The sequence below is a fragment of the Eleutherodactylus coqui genome, chromosome 1, assembly GCF_035609145.1.
Source record: "Eleutherodactylus coqui strain aEleCoq1 chromosome 1, aEleCoq1.hap1, whole genome shotgun sequence".
NCBI lineage: Eukaryota > Metazoa > Chordata > Amphibia > Anura > Eleutherodactylidae > Eleutherodactylus > Eleutherodactylus coqui.
Genome location: NC_089837.1, coordinates 529719753 through 529740065, shown reverse-complemented (window position 1 = coordinate 529740065; position 20313 = coordinate 529719753). Strand labels below are relative to the sequence as shown.

Genomic DNA, 20313 nt, shown 5'->3' with positions numbered 1-20313 from the left:
GACGGCCCCTTGCGCTGATTGGTTTAGCGTGCGGAGGCCCCTTGCGCTGACTGGTTTAGCGTGCGGAGGCCCCTTGCGCTGACTGGTTTAGCGTGCTGAGGCCCCTTGCGCTGACTGGTTTAGCGTGCGGAGACCCCTTGCCCTGTTTGGTGTAGCGTGCGGCGGCCTCTTGCGCTGTTTGGTGTAGCGTGCGGCGGCTTCTTGCGCTGTTTGGTTTAGCGTGCGGCAGGCCCTTGCGCTGTTTCGTTTAGCGCGCAGCGGCCCCTTGCGCTGTTTGGTATAGCGTGCGGCGGCCCCTTGCGCTGTTTGGTTTAGCGTGCGGCGGCCCCTTGCGCTGTTTGGTTTAGCGTGCGGCGGCCCCTTGCGCTGTTTGGTTTAGCGTGCGACGGTCCCTTGCGCTGTTTGGTTTAGCGTGCGGCGGCCCCTTGCGCGGTTTGGTTTAGTGTGCGGCGGCCCCTTGCGCTTTTTGCTGTAGCGCGCGGCGGCCGCTTGCGCTGTTTGCTGTAGCATGCGGCGGCCGCTTGCGCTGTTTGCTGTAGCGTGCGGCGGCCCCTTGCGCTGTTTGCTGTAGCATGCGGCGGCCCCTTGCGCTGTTTGTTGTAGCGTGCGGCGGCCCCTTGCGCTTTTTGCTGTAGCGTGCGGCGGCCCCTTGCGCTGTTTGCTGTAGCGTGCGGCGGCTCCTTGCTCTGTTTTACTTAGCTTTCGGCGGCCCCTTGCGCTGTTTGGTTTAGCGTGCGGAGGCCCCTTGCTCTTTTTGGTTTAGCGTGCGACGGCCCCTTGCGCTGATTGGTTTAGCGTGCGGAGGCCCCTTGCGCTGACTGGTTTAGCATGCGGAGGCCCCTTGCGCTTACTGGTTTAGCGTGCGGCGGCCCCTTGCACTGTTTGGTTTAGCATGCGGAGGCCCCTTGCTTTTTTTGGTTTAGCGTGCGACGGCCCCTTGCGCTGATTGGTTTAGCGTGCGGAGGCCTCTTGTGCTGACTGGTTTACCGTGCGGAGGCCCCGTGCCCTGTTTGGTGTAGCGTGCGGCGGCCCCTTGCGCTGTTTGGTTTAGCGTGCGGCGGCCCCTTGCGCTGTTTGGTTTAGTGTGCCGCGGCCCCTTGCGCTGTTTGGTTTAGCGTGCGGCGTCCCCTTGCGCTGTTTGGTTTAGCGTGCGGCGACCCCTTGCGCTGTTTGGTTTAGCGTGCGGCGGACCCTTGCGCTGTTTGGTTTAGCGTGCGGCGACCCCTTGCGCTGTTTGGTTTAGCGTGCGGCGGCCTCTTGCGCTTACTGGTTTAGCGTGCGGCGGCCCCTTGCACTGTTTGGTTTAGCATGCGGAGGCCCCTTGCTTTTTTTGGTTTAGCGTGCGACGGCCCCTTGCGCTGATTGGTTTAGCGTGCGGAGGCCTCTTGTGCTGACTGGTTTAGCGTGCGGAGGCCCCGTGCCCTGTTTGGTGTAGCGTGCGGCGGCCCCTTGCGCTGTTTGGTTTAGCGTGCGGCGGCCCCTTGCGCTGTTTGGTTTAGCGTGCGGCGGCCCCTTGCGCTGTTTCGTTTAGCGTGTGGCGGCCCCTTGTGCTGACTGGTTTAGCATGCGGAGGCCCCTTGCGCTGTTTGGTTTAGCGTGCGGCGGCCCCTTGCGCTGTTTGGTTTAGTGCGCGGCGGCCCCTTGCGCTGTTTGGCGTAGCGTGCGGCGCCCCCTTGCGCTGTTTGGTTTAGCGAGCGGCGGCCCCTTGCGCTGTTTGGTTTAGCGTGCGGCGGCCCCTTGTGCTGTTTGGCGTAGCGTGCGGCGGCCCTTTGCACTGTTCGTCGTAGCGTGCGGCCGCCCCTTGCGCTGTTTGGTGTAGCGAGCAGCGGCCGCGTTGCAGCTTGGTAGAAGTGGCAGTGGATGGCTTCCTCTGAACCGCTCGTCCTGTCACCACGGATCACATGTGCGCGGCTTCATCTTCCTCCCGCCGTGTAGGGACTGATGTGCGGCCCCGGAGCGGACGCGGCCTATATGTGTCCTGGGCCGATGTTTCTTACTTATATCTGTCCCTGGGAAAGCTGGGTGATCGGCATGTGTACATCCAAGTCTCGGGTCACCAGCCGGGGGCGCCGTCTGCAGATGTTACTTACTCTGAAAACATAAAATCCAGGGCCTGAGCTGTGTATCTAATCCCATCACATGTGATACAGTCTGCTGATCTGTGTATCTCAGCTTGTCCTGTGTGATACGCTTGCGGTGGTGCTGTGTACATTTCACGGGGATTCCTCTTCCTGAGGAAGGAACTCAACCGCCATGAGAATAAGGTGAATATCATTAATGTGCTGCAGGGGAAGTGACGCTCTGCAGACTTCACAGCACAATTATATTAATCACTCTTATTTCTTAGCCGGCCGCGTTCCTCGGCTCCGCCTCTTATCCCGCCCGTATATCATTCATCTGTAGCGCACTTTGTGGCGGTCGGAGGATATTTTACGTCTTGAGGTTTTCCTGCAGATGTCGCAGGGAGGTGGAAGAAGGTGAAGTCGTGCGGAAGGTTCATGGCGGCTGATTGTGGGAGACGCTCTGCTGACTTGTTAGGGCGCAGCGTGACACCAGCGAGAGAGCACCGAGGGCAGATTGACCGGCGTGTTATGGGTATGTCCGTCACACCGGCACTCAATGGCGGCCATATTGGTTCAGCTTTTCCAGAAACAGATATAATAAGACTCCAGGAATTAGCGTTGCTCGTCTTGTTTTTTTGGGCGCCTTGTGAGAGGTGAGAGGAGCGCGGGCTGAGATCAGCGGATCCGCGGCTGAATCCAAGTGACAGTGCGCAACATTAGCGCGGTTTTTCATGTGGAAATGCTGTGGATTTTGCCCCGAATTTTGCGCTGTCTCTGAACGTTCCCCGCGGTCGCGCTCGCACTGCGTCGCTGCACACATTTGCCGTATGTACTGGAAGTCTCCCGGCACAAACATCAAACGTATCCGTGCAGCCAATGGAGGCTAAAGAGTGTCCGGCGGATGGGTAGTGGTTGGTATATACCCATATGAAGACCCCCAGCGGGAGCCTAGAGGGGGAGGGAGAGCAGTGCGCCTGCATACATGACCTCCAGCGGACGGCAGGGGGTCCGTCCTGTACCGCCAAACAGACGCTGATGAAAAGAGCCAAGAAGTCTGCAGTAATACGGGTGTGTATATGGTGCCCACGTGAAGTGCGCCAATACCAGAAGTCCCCATATAAAGTGCCAGCAGGGCACCCGCGTCATAATAAGACACAATATGCTATTATCTCACTATGCCGCCATATCGACAGGAGCACAATGAGAGCATTATAGTGAATAGTGCTTCTGTATTACTGGTGGTTTATAGCGCCAATTATACAGCACGCGGCGCGTTTATTATATCCTCGTCTATGCACTTGATGACCCCTTTATCACCCCCCCCCCCCCCCATCTAGTGGTGTCGGACTCCTCTGGCCTTCAGATCCGCAGCGGTTCCTCGCGGTGTAGATCCCACGTGATGATGACACCGCCCTGCAGGAAAATGGGCCCTTGCGGACAGGAAGCTTCTTGTAGTCCCTGCAAATTAGATGGCGGTGCTGACATGTTCTGACCGGCTGACGTGAAGGGGTCAGCGATTCATGCTGCTTGCGCCAAATTCTGACCTCCCATCAGCAGCAGAAATCTGGACCCATCTGACCAAGAGCTGCTCAGTGATACAAGTTTTGCGCTCTTTTGCCCGCTGGAGTCTTTCTGTTTCTCTCAGACACAATGGCGCTGGAACTGGTCGCCCGCTGTTATACCATCCGTGCGGAGGAACGGCGAGTCGTGCGTTCGGACACGTTAGTTGGAGCTCCAGCGTTGTATTCAGCTGTCTGTGCAGCCTGTTGGTCAGAACGATTCCTGACATCCTCCTCCGACCCCTTTCAGGGATGAGCTGTTTCAATCCACAGGATCCGCTTTCGCTGAATGTTTTCCCCGATCGCGCCATTCTCTGTATACTCTCCACACCGTTACATGAGAACCCCCCACAGTTGGCGGTGAGCCCCCGGCTAGTCCAGCACCGATGACCGGCCTCGTTGGAAGTCACTCAGCCCTGTTGTGTTGTTGTGACCTTTGGACGGTGGATGTGTGAGGAGTGTCAGCGGTTTCCTGATGTCTGCTCTCTGCGATCACCATACTTCCCCCTCCATCAGGATCGCGCTCTGGAGGGACATGTAGTGACCCCTCTTGGGGAGGGGGAAGCGGCCTCCATACCCTGAAGTAGTTTTCCTTCTCTGAGCTGCATATAAACCTCGATCGTGGGATGCCAGAAGTCACCTGGCAGAGGAGTCGCCCGCCGGGTTGTGACTCCCAGATCCAATGTTAGGAGTGAACTTCCCTTTTAAGACAGATAAGGACTTCTCACGTATGGGAAAGTCCTCACACCCCTCGCTGCCTGACACGGTATGTCGTGGCCTTGTGTCCCCCTCATTCTGCACTCATTACCCCATAATGAAAAAGTGACGACAGAACGGGGCGAATCCTTGTATGTTTATAAAAAAAATAATGAAAACCTACCATTTTGCTTTGGAATAAGTAGTCCCGCCCTTGGGTCCCGCGTGACATTGAGCTTTGGGTCTGCCATTGGTCTTGATCATCTCTAAGATGTTTCTACACATTGATTGGAGTCACCTGTGTTACATTCAGCTGGTTGGACATGTAAGGTCCAGTCTATATAAGGTCGCACCGCTCACAATGCATATCAGAGCCAAACCAAGTTATGAGGAGGACAGAACTGCCTGCAGAGCTCAGAGACAGGATTGTGGGGAGGCTCAGATCTGGGGAAGCTACAAAACATCTCTGCTGCCCTGCAAGTTCCAGAGAGCCCAGCGGTTCCTATAATACGTGGAAGAACAACCAGGACTCTTCCTAGAGCCGCTGACCCCCAAACTAAGGGGAGAAGGGTCTTATAATAATACTAATCTTTATTTGTATAGCGCCAACGTATTCCGCAGCGCTTACATAGACAGGGGGATACAGAAAGACAAAAGTACAAACATTACAGCACCACGGTTACATAGTAATCAGCTGATGGAAACAATAGGGGTGCGGGTCCTGCTCCAACGAGCTTACATACTACAAGTAATGGGGTGATACAGAAGGTGAAGGGCTGGAGATGTGCACTCTATGGGGGGATGGAGATGTGCACGGTATGGCGAGGTGGAGAGTGAGGGATGCTATACACACAGACAGTGTGTAAGAGAGGTGATCAAGAACCCAATGGTCACTCTGGCTGAGCTCCAGATGGGAGAAACTTCCAGAAGGTTGACTATCCCTGCAGCCTCCACCGATCTGGGCTTTATCGCAGAGCGGCCAGAAAGAAGCCTCCTCAGTAAGACACATGAAAGCCACCTGGAGTTACCAAAAAGACCCTAAAGGCTCTCAGACTGAAAGAAAAAAGGTCCTCTGCTGTTTCCTCCATCACCTCCCTATACCATCCCTACAGTGAAGCCTGGTGGTGGAGCATCATGCTGGGGGAGGAGAGACCGGTCAGGGTGGAAGGAAACCAGGCGCCGCTCATCACCTGCCCAATACCATCCCTACAGTGAAGCCTGGCAGTGGAGCATCATACTGGGGGAGGGGAGACCGGTCAGTGTGGATGGAAAGCTGAATGGAGTGAAGTACAGAGATAATGACAACCTGATCCAGAGCACCAGGGACCTCGGATGGGGCAGAAGGATCACCTTCCAACGAGACAATGACCCTAAGATCCCAGCCAAGACAGCACAGGAGGGGAGACAACTCTGTGAATGTCCTTGAGTGGCCCGGCCAGAGCCCTGAGCCCAATGACGGCCCCCATCCAACCTGACAGAGGGCACAAAATCCCCAAATCAAGGGGTGCAAACCTTGTGGCATTATCCCTAAGAAGACTGAAGGCTGGAATCACTGCCATAGGGGCTTCACCTAATACTGAGCCCAGGGGTGTGAATACTTAGAATCATAGACTGGTAGAGCTGGAAGGGACCCCCAGGGTCATCGGGTCCGACCCCCCGCTCAGTGTAGGATTCACTAAATCATCCCAGACAGATGTCTGTCCAGCCTTTGTTTGAAGACTTCCATTGAAGGAGATCTCCCCACCTCCTGTGGTAACCTGTTCCACTCATTGATCCCCCTCACTGTCTAATATCTAATCTGTGTCTCCTCCCTTTCAGTTTCATCCCATTGCTTCTGGTCTTTCCTTGTACAGATGAGAATAGGGCTGATCCCTCTGCACTGTGACAGCCCTTCAGATATTTGTAGACGGCTATTAAGTCTCCTCTCAGCCTTCTCTTCTGCTAAACATTCCCAGATCCTTTAACCGTTCCTCATAGGACATGATTTGCAGACCGCTCACCATCTTGGTAACTCTTCTCTGAACTTGCTCCAGTTTGTCTATGTCTTTCTTAAAGTGGGGTGCCCAGAACTGGACCCAGTATTCCAGATGAGGTCTGACTAAGGAAGAGTAGAGGAGGCAATCACCTCCCGTGATCTAGACTCCATGCTTCTCTTAATACATCCCAGAATTGTGTTTGCCTTTTTGGCTGCTGCATCACATTGTTGACTCATGTTCAGTCTATGATCTATTAGTATACCCAAGTCTTTTTCACATGTGCTGCTGCTTAGCCCAATTCCTCCCATTCTGTATGTGCCTTCTTCATTTTTCTTGCTCAGATGTAGGACTTTGCATTTTTCCTTGTTAAATAGCATTCTGTTAGTCGTCACCCACTGTGCAAGCTTTTCTAGATCTTTTTGAATCCTCTCTCTCTTCCCTAGTGTTAGCTATCCCTCCTAGCTTTGTGTCATCAGCAAATTTGATCAGTTTCCCATCAATTCCCTCCTCCAGATCATTTATAACAATGTTGGCCAACACTGGGCCCAGGACAGAGCCTTGTGGTTCCCCACTTGATACATTCTTCCACTTGGATGTGCAGCCATTTATGACCTCTCTTTGAGTACGATCACTCAGCCAGTTGTGAATCCACCTAACAGTTGCCTTGTCAATCCCAGATTTGGTCATTTTTTCAATAAGTCTGGTATGAGATACTTTGTCACATGCTTTACTAAAGTCCAGATATACTATATCCATCGCATTTCCCCGATCAACCCAGTCAGTGATTCTGTGATAGAAGGAAATTAGATTCGCCTCGCATGACTTGTTTGTTACAAACCCATGCTGGCTCTGGTTAATTACTCCATTCCCATCCAAGTATTTGCATACATGCTGTTTAATAATCTGTTCAAAGATCTTTCCCGGTATAGAAGTCAGGCTTACAGGTCTGTAGTTTCCTGGATCCACCTTCTTCCCTTTTTTGAAGATAGGGACAACATTTGCCCTTTTCCAATCTTCTGGGACTTCTCCTGTTGTCCAGGAATTTTCACAGATTATGGCGAGTGGTTCAGCAATTACCTCCGCTGCTTCCTTCAGTATCCTAGGATGTAATTCATCTGGACCTTGAGACTTGAATTCATGTAAGTTAGCTCAGTGTTCCCTCACCATTTCTCTGCTTACAGATAGCCTGCATTCTTTTATTCCCCCAATAGCACAGGGAAGATCAGTTGATGTTACATCTACTTTCTGAGAGAAAACAAATACAGAATAGGAATTTAATAGTTCTTTCTTCTCAACATCATCTTAACCAATTCACCATTTTCATCCTGTAAGCATCCAATAGCATCTTTGACTTTTCTTTTGCTTTTGACCCCCAAATCCTTTTTTATTGCTTTTGGCCTCTGTTACAAGCCTTAGTTCATTATTAGCTTTAGCTTTTCTGACACTATTCCTACAGTTTCTGCAGACCCCATTATATTCTTCTTTAGATATCCCCCCCTCCTTCCATTTGATAAACATTTGTTTCTTCCTCTAACATGTGTACAAGTTCTGTGTTCATCCATCCGGGTCTCTTTAAATGCTTCCCATTCTTCCTTCTTTTAGGGATTGGTAACGATTGTGCTTTGAGAATCTCATTTCACAATATTTCCCAACCTTCTTGGACATTTCTGTCCTTAAGAACATCCGGCCATTGGATTCTTCCTCTTTCTGTCACTTATCACTGCAGGGAGGTTTTCATTTTTAAAACATTTAGGCTGGGTTCACACGGTGCGGAAGTGCCATGGAAATCACGTTTTTTCGTTGCGGTCATTCCGTGAGATTTCAGCGGGATTTCCGTCCTGTGTGACCCCAGCCTACAAGGATCTCTCCGGTTCTGTTGTCACTTTGTCATTATGGGGTCCTGAGTGCAGAATGAGTGAAGAGTTTTGCATTGCAAATATCCACTTGTATGTGCCAGCGGGCTGCTGGATACCTTGTATCTCTCACCATACAGAGGCAGCACAGGGACTGGAATATCCCGCTGTTCCAGGTCACATGGGACTTTTGGAGTAATTTGCCCCTGGGGCTTCCATTAGTACTCGCCCTTGTTCTGTGTCCTGTCTTGATGGGGGATGGGGCTGTATCATACTGTAATTGCTGGGGACTTGTATCATCACGTCCGGGGAACCTGCAGGATATATCTGGGGATTACTTGAATGCCGATCACTCCAAATATTGGTCTCCTCACCATAGTCATATCATCATGTACAGATACTCAGGAGGGGGAGGGGAGTAAATGAACTGTCCCCTTCATTAGGGCCCCGGCTCCAGGTTTAGTCATACAATAAGAGGCTTTATATTTCTTGCATCTACACCCCACACTCTTCATAGACCGTGCATGAGTAAATGGTTTGAGTAAATGTGCCCCAGTGTTTCTAAAGAATCACTATGCAGTGATAAAAGTAAGTGAACCCTTGCATTTGATATCCTGTAGATCCCCTTTAGCAGCAATGTCCTCCACCAAACGTTTCCTATAGCTCTAAAAGAATTTGTATAATGTCCTGCAGGAAGTTTTGATCCTTCCTTCCTGCAAGTGTGGTTTCAGGTCATCAGTATTTCTGGGATGCCTTGTGTGCACAGTTCTCTTCAGGTCATGTCACAGCATCTCTATAGGGATAAGGGCAGAACCCTGACTTCTTCTTTCTGTATTCTCTAGATGATTCCTTTAATGCTTTTTTTTGTTGCATCACCCAATGTGTCTTCAGCTTGAGATCCGGGAGTCCCGTACATCCTCCAGCAAGACACTCTGATCCAACTTAAAGGGGTTGTCCCGCGGCAGCAAGTGGGGTTATACACTTCTGTATGGCCATATTAATGCACTTTGTAATATACATGGTGCATTAAATATGAGCCATACAGAAGTTATTCACTTACCTGTTCCGTTGCTGGCGTCCCCGTCTCCATGGATCCGTCTAATTTCAGCGTCTAATCGCCCGATTAGACACGCTTGCGCAGATGGGTCTTTTCCCTTCAGCTCGGTCCGGCAGCAGCAGCGTTCTGGCTCCGCCCCCTTGTACACGTCATCGCGTAGCTCCGCCCCTTCACGTGTGCCGATTCCAGCCAATCAGGAGGCATAACCCCACTTGCTGCCGCGGGACAACCCCTTTAAATTCATTGTTCCCTCAGTGATCACAAAGTCTCTAGGCCCTGAGGAGCAAAGCCACCCTCAATCACGATGTTCCCTTCACAATAGCCCCAAACGGCGACGTCTGCTGTAGCGTGGCCCCAAACCTTCTCTAATAAAGCACATCTGAAGAGAGGGCCCTGCAGTCTATAGGGTCTTCTGTGGGTCCTCTGCTGTTCCTCCTGGACTCTTCCTCCCCTCTTTCAGGATTGCCCATTGTGCCCTTGGAGTGATATAACCGGACGCTCCTGTGGGAAGTAGAAGAGTCCGGAATGTCCTCCATCTGTAGATAATAATCGTGGACTGACCGGGTCTTTAGCTTTTGCAGCTCCTTGCGTCCTTATAACACATCTGCTGGAAGTTGCTTATATTGAGGTGCGGCTCACACTGACCAGATCTGTCAGTATCCAGGCTTTGTGTACCTCTGTTTAATGAGTAAAGCACCTGTGACCCCCGCACTACCAACCTCCATCTGCTAAATGGAAACATCTTTTGCCAGTTAGCTCTTGGAGAGGTCATGAACACAGGGGTTCACTTACTTTGTCTCCCCGTGCTGTAGATGAGTACACAGTGTGCCCGGATGGGTCCGGCTGTTTGTTACATTGTGTTCTCGGAGTCACAGCTCTACACATTGTATGACTCAGTGTGGAGATGGCGGTTATTGTGCGGCTCCTGATCAGCGTCTTTATCAATCTGTCTCCATCCTTGTGAATTCCCTTCGGCTCGTCTTCCCTTGTGCGATGATCGGCCCGATCGCAGGCAGTAAACGATCGGCGATAAATAGCTTATTGAAACTTTCATACAGACCTAAACCTCATCGTTAGTTTGTCGCTGCGTCGCCGTGTAAACTGGCAGGTGGTCATCCGAGACCGCTGGCCTGTTTACTGTGAATGCAGGCGGGAGGACCGGACTGAGCTCCGCCCCCACCGAGCTCCGCCCCCACCGAGCGATCATCGCTGGGACGGCTGGTGGGTGTAAAGGGGATTAAGGACGGAAACTTGTGGAGAGCTGCTGTCCGGGTTCGTTCACATGCGTGTATCTGGGCAGCGGGTCACACGTCTAACACGCAGCGAACAGACCTCATTGATTTCAGTGCGTTCGTTCACATGCGTGTATCTGGGCAGCGGGTCACACGTCTAACACGCAGCGAACAGACCTCATTGATTTCAGTGCGTTCGTTCACATGCGTGTATCTGGGCAGCGGGTCACACGTCTAACACGCAGCGAACAGACCTCATTGATTTCAGTGCATTCGTTCACATGTGCGCAGCGCCGTCCGTTTTAGGATTAAACACCAGAATAGGTTATTGCAGCCTGCGGTTTTTATGTACAGAGTATAAGGCGATTAGCAGGAAGCGGCCGTCCAGCAGGTGGCGCTGCACCGTCTCCTATTTGCATATCCTCTCACATATTAACTACTTGGAATTACCCAGGAGCTCCTGGCGCAGTGCATTCTGGGTAATAATCCCAGTTCATTATCGCTGCTGACTCATCTAATTAGTTTTTATTAACCCCTTTATTTACTGGATTCAGTCTTGCTGTCAATCAATGGAACCTGATAACCCATCCTGACCTGATACTTCTCACAGCTGAGGGTTTGTTACAATGTATCCACTGTACACAATCCTGTAAGTGTCGTCCAAGTATTGCGCAAGTAGTGCGGCACGGTCGGTCTGACATGAAGCGGTTCCGGTACTTTGGTTGTTAGTCACACCAGCGTCAGGCTCCATTGTAGGAGACAGAGACCTAAACACGTCGTTACAATGTATCAGTCCGGGATTAGCAGGAAGTCCCTGTCGTGCCGGATCTGTGCGTCAGGCTGAGGTTTGAGGTCCAACAAGCCTCGTTAAGGCTTTTGACACGGGCCTGGAGCGGCTGTCTCCTCTGCGCTGAGCATCCGTTACAGTGTGACAGTGTAAGCTCCTGTGTGTCTCGCTGTTGGTCGGTTGTAGACGTCCCGCCGGCAACACGGGAGGAAACCTCTTTACTTCTGTAGGATCAGGGGTTGAGGTTACAGCTCTGATGTTTGCAGCCTCTGTGCCCCCATGACAACACTGCCTGTCATAAGATGTGTGCTACACGGACAGGGCGTCTCTGCAGCGCCTCATTCACGGGGGGGGGGGGGGGGGGGGGGCGGGCACTCAGACCTGCGTTCTTCACAAGTGAATTTGCGCACATTATCAAAAACCCTACAGCGTGTCTTATGTGGGTCCGCAGTGCAGACCGAAAGGCCACTGAGATCACTGGGCGACCGTAAATGTGCAGCGAGTACACCTGATCCGCGCGTTCACAGCGTATTCGCGCATTACATCAACTTACTTGATGTATTTTATTTTTTTCTTTGCACAACTGAGAGATGGTGAATAAAGTCGCAGTAAAGCGTGGATAGTTCGCAGCGTTTGGGTCCGTTAATATGCTGCGCATTCACGCACGGAAAACTGCATGCGCCGGCGTGGATGAGCCTCGGGCCGCGCTCACACGGCAGATTCATCTAATTTGCAGTGAAATTCGTGTAAATGAGTCCCCTATGAACTGAGCGGGAATCGGCGCCGGCGTTTATGCGGCTCTGACTTTTAATCAATCTCACGGGGAAAAAAGTGCGCAGTCGCTTCTTGATGTGGATTCTGCACGAAATCTGCGTTGTAAACTGCGCACGTGGTCCGGGGCGTAACACGGGGAGCGGCTGGGAAATCCGTGGCTCGCTGGGTATTTAGATGCTGGATCTACCCTCCGAAAGCTTCAGATGCCTGCAGAGCCAGGAGGAGTTGTCATGGGGCCGCTGTAGGCTGGGTGCCTGTAAGTTCTAGTTCTCAGCTGGTTTATAGAGCGATTTTTGCCGCCAGTCTCTTAAATCGCAGAAAAAACGCAATTTCGAAAAACCGCCTTAAAGTGCCATTTCCCTTATTTTGCGCTGTGCCGTTTTGCGTCTTGTCCGCTTGTACTCATCGGTCCCTCTGCGCTGTATTGCAGGTGTCGCGGTGGAGCAGTGATGAAGTGACGATCGGCCGCCATGTCGGAGGCGCCCTCTCTGCCTGTATCTGAGTGGCTCCAGGCGATAAAGCTGGACCAGTACAGCGACCTCTTCGAGAAGCACGACATTCGCAGCACGGCGGACGTGCGGCACCTCTCTGACGAGCTTCTGACCGCCATCGGGGTCCTCCTCCCGGGACACCGCAAGCGCATACTGGCGTCGCTGCACAAGTCCGCGTCTCAGGATTCGTCTCTGGAGGCGGCGGCGTTCAGACCCGTTCCAAAGAAACGCAACATTCTGCCCAAGTCGGCGTCTGCAAACCTGGATGTACCCCCGACTCCGGAGCCCCCCCAGAGCGCCTCCACCCCTCCTCCCATCCCGCCAAGAAGCGGCTGCGGACCCCCCCTCAAGTTCTCCGTCAGTCCGCCCAAATTCACTTCTTCGGTCTCGTTGCCAGAAGGCGCCATATCCGAGGATCCGCCCTGCAGCCCCGCCTCGCCGCGTCTCTGCTCTCCGTCGCCCCCACATTCCTACTCTGATGGCGGATTTACAGAGAGTGATGGAAGCAAAGAGGAGGCGCCAAAAGTGGCGGCTCCGCCCCTGCCGCAAAAACGGCACAAGATGGAAAGTAGGAGCGTCCCTAGAAGCCTCCCGCCACTGCCAGCCAGGCCGACGAAGGCCGCCGCCGCTCCTCCGCCCAGCAGGTACGTAACTGGCGCATAGACTGCGAGAGCGGAGTGACACATTTCCCAGAGTCCTTTGCTGCAGTAACAGCCAAACGCTCCCTGCATGAAGGGGTTACAGGATGCCCTCTAGTGGCTGTGGATGGTATGGCATGGCCCTTTAAGGATCTGTTCACATGGTGCATTCCGTCGTGGAGCAGATATCTGCGCCTATTCTGCCGCGGATCGCACGCGGATTTAGCCCTGTCAGTGGGCAACTTGGATGTCGAATAATCACCGTCAGTTCTGAGCAGGATCTGTGCAGAATCGGGTCGGTAATTCCACTGACGGGGTTAACTCCGCGTGCGGACCGCGGCAGAACAGGCGGATTCTGTGGTGTGAACGCTAAGGGCTCATTTACACGGGCGTAAATACACCGGGGATAAAACCCATCGATGTCAATAGTTCTCCCCACCCTGTAATGGCTGATAACAGAGAGCAGTAGTTCTCCCCCGGCAGGTGGAGGGTTACTTGTTGTCTTGCACTGTAGGAAGTGGCAGCAATGTCATGCTGTAATTTCCACGCTTTGCACAATCGCTGGCCGGTGCGGCGTGCTGCTGACGTTGGAGGCGGAGTCTCACTCTTTTAATGTAACGGGGATTTCCAATGCACTATACAAGTCAAGCTGCACCATTTTCAAAACCTCTGCTTGCTGCCAAGAGGCTTCAGACACTCACAGACGCCTGCCCCAATACTGCTCACAGCTGAGGTTCTGTTGCAGCTCTCATACAGGCAGCAGCGTGAGGCCCCAGAGCTGCCCACATATTTACAGCATTTCTCTGCTGCCACCACTAGAGGGAGCCCACTGCATACAAACTGAGCTCAATGCAGAATTCTGTATGCTGTGCGCTCCCCCTAGTGGTGGCTGCAAGAAGATGGAATTCAAGACCTCATAGTGCGAGGGCGCCCCGTGTGGTGGGAGTCTATAATCCGCAATCGATGTGTAATATCTTATGGGGCAGAGCAGACAATGGCGCTACTGATTATCACCCAGTATGTGCAGGATGAGTCAGGAGATACCTGCAGTCCTATGTAGCAGCACATATAATGTAGTAGATGTGACCTGCAGTCCTATGTAACACAGCAGATAGTGTAGCAGATGTGACCTGCAATTCTATGTAACAGCAAAGATAATGTAGTTGATGTGACCTGCAGTCCTATGTAACACAGCAGATAGTGTAGCAGATGCGACCTGCAGTCCTATGTTGCAGAGCAAATGATGTAGATTGAACCTGCAGTCCTATGTAACAGCACAGATAGTGTAGCAGATGTGACCTGCAATCCTATGTAACAGCACAGATAATGTAGTAGATGTGACCTGCAGTCCTATGTAACAGCACAGATAATGCAGTACATGGAACCTGCAGTCCTATGTAACAGCACAGATCATGTAGTAGATGTGACCTGCAGTCCTATGTAACAGCATACATAGTGTAGCAAACGTGACCTGCAATCTTATGTAACAGCACTGATAATGTAGTAAATGTTTCCTGCAGTCCTATGTTACAGCACACATAGTGTAGCAGATGGAACCTGAAGTCCTATCCATCTGCTACACTATGTGGGGTGTAACATAGGACTGCAGGAAACATTTACTACATTAGCTGAGCTGTTACATAGGACTGCAGGTCACATCTACACTCTGTATGCTGTTACATAGGACTGCAGGTTCCATCTACTACATTATCTGTGCTGTTACATAGGGCTGCAGGTTCCATCTATATTTTCAGTGCTGTTACAAAGGACTGCAGGTTCCATCTACTGCATTATCTGTGCTGTTACCTAGGACTGCAGGTCAGCATACATAGTGTAGCAGACGTGACCTGCAGTCCTATGTAACAGCACACACTACATTATCTGAGCTGTTACATAGGACTGCAGGTCACATCTACACTATGTATGCTGTTACATAGGACTGCAGGTTCTATCTACTACATTATCTGTGCTGTTGCATAGGACTTTAGGTTCCATCTGCTACACTATGTGTGCTGTAACATAGGACTGCAGGTCACATCCATATTTTCTGTGCTGTTACATAGGACTGCAGGTTCCATCTATTGCATTATCTGTGCTGTTACATAGGACTGCAGGTCAGCATACACAGTGTAGCAGACGTGGCCCGCAGTCCTATGTAACAGCACACACAGTGTAGTAGATGTGACCTGCAGTCCTATGTAACAGCACAGATGATGTAGTAGACTGAACCTGCAGTCCTATGTAACAGCACAGATAATGAAGCCCCCATGACATTAATACTTTCTTTCCCTCCTCAGCCCGCCACCAGCGCTGGATGAATCAAAAGCTGATGACGATTCCGTGTTCCTGCTGCCTTCCGTCCCTAAGCCCCTCCCCCGAGTGTTTTCCAGAAATCCGCCTCTTGTGCCAATCCAGCCTCCGCCCCGCGACAGTAAGTGATGTTCAATGATTGCGCAGTGATGTCATCAGCTTGTAGTTTGGCGTCCTGGACCGTCTGGGTCCGTATATGGCGGTTGTACGATGATATTTAGGGGGCGCTCACACATAGGGGATATTCACACCATCATTGGCGCGGTGACTCGCCTTGTCTGAGCGCCCCGCTGCGGCGGCTCATCCGCTGAGTTCAGCCACGCCTCTAGCGGTGGGATCCGCATGGAAATATCTGCGTCGGATTCTGCCGCGCTCTAATCATCGTATCGCTCTGAGACCTCCTGATAGACTTTAGAATCTCTGCTTGCTGTCAGTGAATGAGGATGTTTGGGGGCAGCAGAGCTGATACTTCGAAGCTGCGGTGTTGTTAGGGCCCTTTTACACTGCCGATGCGGTGGCGGTTGCTCAGTGAATGGAGGCCGCTGGAATGATCCCCGGTCAGCTCCGCCTTCGTTCACTGAGCGATCGTCACCCCTGTGTGCGAGGGCCGGCGATTGGAGGACGAATGAATATGTGTTTGCTTCTCATTCGTCATTCATTTTCTGCAGATGAATCCTCGTTCCGTCATTCACATTCGCTGGCCCGGTGACCGTCGGACGCTCAGTGTTGGTTACTGTGAATGGAGGCCGGTGGCGCAGTGATCCCCGTCCGCCCCGCCGCTGTTCACTGCGCGGCGTCTGTGCCGGCGGGTCGCTCTGTGGGCGGGCGGTTTCACATCTTTTCGGAGGTTCCGTCACAAAATACCTGAAGAAATGGCGCTATAAGCAACGCTTTTTCTTCCGGTTAAATGCAGGCCAGCTGAGTGGGAAGCGAACGGACGCCATTATAGCCCGCGGGGTCCGTCCGTCGCTGTTTGGAACCTCCAACACAGAAGTGAGAGCAGCTTAAGCGCCCCGACGCTCGTATCCGGCTGCAGATCTTCCGTGGCCTCCAGGTTGCTACATTCCAACTGCACCGACACATTGTAGCAAATATCAGCAGAGGCGAGCGGTCTGTGCGTTATCCCCAGCATCAAACCCGCCGCAAGCGACGAGAAGCGAGCGAATCCCCGTTAGTCGCTGAATCGCCGTCCGTGTTTACTCTGAATGATATCGCTCCCGATCCAATGATCGCTCCGTGAAGAAGCTCCTCGCTGCTGCAGAGGCTGTGAACTGATAAAGCCCCGTTCACTGACAGCAAGCAGAGCTTATAGTGCTGTTTGTGGATGACAGAAGCCTGCAGACCCTGGCAGGATGATTCCCTTTGATACTCCTGATGCCGCCATCATTCTCCTTCTACCTTTCAGGTTCTCAGAAGTTGGAGATGCGAGACCCCAACGCCGGAAGCTTCTACGAGCTCAGCCGCGACGTAAGTGTATTAGTGCGTAGGTGAGGCGGGTAATAACCAGGGCCGGAGGTCACGGGAGTCACATGATGTCCACGGGTCACCCGGTCACCAGGAGGTATTTTTTAGCCTCCATCATTCGGTGATTATATAGTTAAATCAAAAGTCCTCCGTTATCAGGGGGATAAGGAGGGGGGGGGGGGTTATGCTGGACTCTCCGGCGCCCCCAGAAGGTGCCGTCCTGCAGTTCCATCTCAGCAGATCTGTAGAGGATGAGAGTTGTGGTGATTAGATGGACGGTCTTGTCACCGGAGACCCTAAAAGTGGTTCCCCCCATTGGCCTATAAGAGGCTCTCGGAGGCTCCTTGTGTGCAGTGACCTCTTCTTCCGCTTGTAGAGCTTGTTGGCCACTAGACGCCTCTACGACGCAGAGAAGAGATGTCGCCCCGTTCCCAGAGTCTGCCATCTTTCCACAATGTCCGTTGCGGACGGGCCGCGGGTCGGATGCCGTCTGCGAAGAATCTGCGCAAAAATTGATCAGCTCTGATCAGCCCAGCGCCATGTAGTCACAGAGGGCCGATGGTGAAAACTAATGCCCAACATAGACCATGGCATCCACGTCTGCCATGGCCTGTGATCACTATGATTAGTGATAATACACTGCAGTACCGAAGTACTGCAGGGTATTATCTGAGTGATCGTAGCATCGCAGCTTCATCTAGCGGCCCTGGAATACAAAATGAATAAGTTTCACAATATGTTCCAAAAGATGGGATCAATAAAAACTGCGCAAAAAACATCCCTCGTCGGCGGAAGATGATAACGTTACAGCTTGTAAAAAGTGGAGAAAATCCCCCAAAAATCGTTGCATGCTAATGGCCAAAATAAGTTGTGTCACTAAGGGGTTAAGGCCGATGTCCAGGGGCAAAAGAGAATTAGCAAATCTGCGCAGGTGTCCCGCAAGTGCGATCTGCGCCCATAGGGAATCATTGGACACCCGCAGGTGATTAAATACCTGTGGATGTCATTAATCCCTGCCGCGCGGATCGCACTTACAGGAAAACCCCCCGCAGCGCGCTCCATTCTGTGCGGGTCTCCCGCGGCTCCCATTAAAGCCTATGGAAGCCGTCTGGTCCCGCGGCGCACCCGCAACTGTATTGGTGCTGTGCCGCGGGACAGCAGGAGTTAAAAAGTAAAGAAATGTGTGCGGCGCGCTGATGGCGTACCGAGCACATCCGCCGGGCCAACGAAATAAAATCCGGCCACGACAGACGGGAGACCCGCAGCGTCCGGACCGGTAAGTGTAATCGATTCTGAGGCCTCATGTCTGCAGGGCAGGAGGGACCGCTGTGGGGCTCTGCATGGCGAATCCGCACGGGCCCGAATTTCCCCGTGGAAGACGACATAGAATAGCGCGACTGCTGTGTGACTTCACATTGACTTCTATGGTGAGACAGTTTTGCGCCACGGTACCAGGCTGCCGTCAGCGGTAACGGATGACACATTGTAGACGCACGCGGGGTCTGGGGCTTTCCTATGGAACGCGCGGTGGTCCGGCTCCTCCTCGTACTGCCTCCATTATGCTCTTGTTTCTTGGCGCCGGCCCTTTAACGTCTATTTCAGTCCTATGTAAATGAGGTGAATGTTGCGCAATGACGCGCTCAGTAACTTTCTGACAGACTCGGGGTTTCATTTCCTGATCATGAGAATCGGGAGGAAATGAAAGAAATCTATGAGAAAGTTCAGAGCGCGTTGGCGTCATGTGCCGCAGACCGGACCCCGAATCCGAGCCCGTAGGTGGTGGTGGGGACATTAGTGGGGGTCAGTGTCTATAGGGGTCAGCGGGACCTCTCTGACCGGCGCTCTAATCTTCTTCCCCTACAGATTGGCGGAATTGTTCTCACCGGATTCCGGCGGCTGAACGTTGACGGCGCAGGGACTGATGGCGACACGATGGGGAGCGGCTCGGAGGACTACGACGACGTCCTACCTCTGTAAGTAAGGGGTCACATGAGGCGGGGATCCGCCAACAGAAAAGCGTCAGAGACCTCATCGTCCTTTACCAAACCCGTAGAGCCGTCATGTGACCGCGCCGGCGGCGCTTATTGAACTTTAACCCCATAACATTACATTTAAACTTGTAAAGAAAAACGTTACCGTAAATGTCGCTCATCGATTGTAGACTTTGAATGTTTGTGAAATACACAGGCGGAGCGCACACGGACGGAGTGCACACGGGCGGAGCGCACACGGGCGGAGCGCACACGGAAGGGAGCGCACACGGGTGGAGCGCACACGGGCAAAGCGCACACGGGCGGAGCGCACACGGGCGGAGCGCACATGGACGGAGCGCACACGGAAGGGAGCGCACACGGGTGGAGCGCACACGGGCGGAGCGCACACGAGCGGAGCGCACACGGAAGGGAACGCACACTGAAGGGAGCGCACACGGAAGGGAGCGCACACGGAAGGGAGCGCACACGGAAGGGAGCGCACACGGAAGGGAGCGCACACTGGACGGAGCGCACACTGGGCGGAGCACACGCGGGCGGAGCGTACACGGACGGAGCGTACACGGACGGAGCGTACACGGACGGAGCGCACACGGACAGAGCGCACACGTGTCAATGAGCCCTTAACTTCATTTCAGACATAACTAATTTTAGCCATAAACGGCCACATATTCTCATCCGTGCCCCTCAGCTGATTGCCTGTCACACTCTGAGGTCTGAAGGTTGCAGGTTCAATCCCTGCCTGGTTTAGGTAGCCGGCTCAAGGTAGACTCAGCCTTCTATCCTTCCGAGGTCGGTAACATGAGCACCCAGCTTGCTGGGGGGTAAAAGATGACCGGGGAAGTCAATGGCAAACCACCCCGCAAAAACAGTCTGCCGAGAAAACGTCATGATGTGACGTCACGCTGGGGGTCAGGCGTGACTCGGTGCTCACACCGGGGGACTTTACCTATTCTGTGGGTCTTCTCTGCATATTACTGTCCCTTCCCCGCAGTGCAGCCCCCTGTCTGATGCTAATCAGCCACTGTCATGACGGTGAGATATTTTTTAATTCCACTTTCAATCTATCCCATGATGCATCAGTCTAGTGTGAGCTGCAGGCTGTACCACTGCTGCCTGCTGGTGGGAGAGTTTAATTATCATTCACTTCTATATAAACTTAAATAAGCTACAGCCCTTAAGCATCCAGTCAGGAGGATGAGCTGTGATCTCCTCTATTATACCTTCATGATCATCAACGGTAATTGTGATAGGAGTGTCTGTCCCCCTTTAGCAGTTTCTGTGGTAGGGTCCATATAATAGGATCACACAAACTGGGAAACTGACTAGGAACTTAGCATACAACCCGAAGTAGATATGAACTGGTCAGAACTGAGATCACATGACCATCTGAAGATTGTTGGGCCATCTAAGTTTGGATAA

General features: G+C 52.6%; 1 protein-coding gene across 3 annotated transcripts in view; it reads left to right on the top strand.

The window, feature by feature from the left end:
• Positions 1-20313, top strand: part of ARAP1 (ArfGAP with RhoGAP domain, ankyrin repeat and PH domain 1) — a 168963-nt gene that overhangs the window by 45011 nt on the left and 103639 nt on the right. For all 3 annotated transcript variants that reach the window (XM_066588387.1, XM_066588386.1, XM_066588388.1), the window contains exons 2-5: positions 12428-13132; positions 15424-15557; positions 16842-16903; positions 18764-18873. In XM_066588387.1, coding sequence (XP_066444484.1) covers positions 12468-13132; positions 15424-15557; positions 16842-16903; positions 18764-18873 — 971 coding nt within the window. In that variant the 5' untranslated portion in view covers positions 12428-12467. The remainder of the gene's footprint in view (positions 1-12427; positions 13133-15423; positions 15558-16841; positions 16904-18763; positions 18874-20313) is intronic.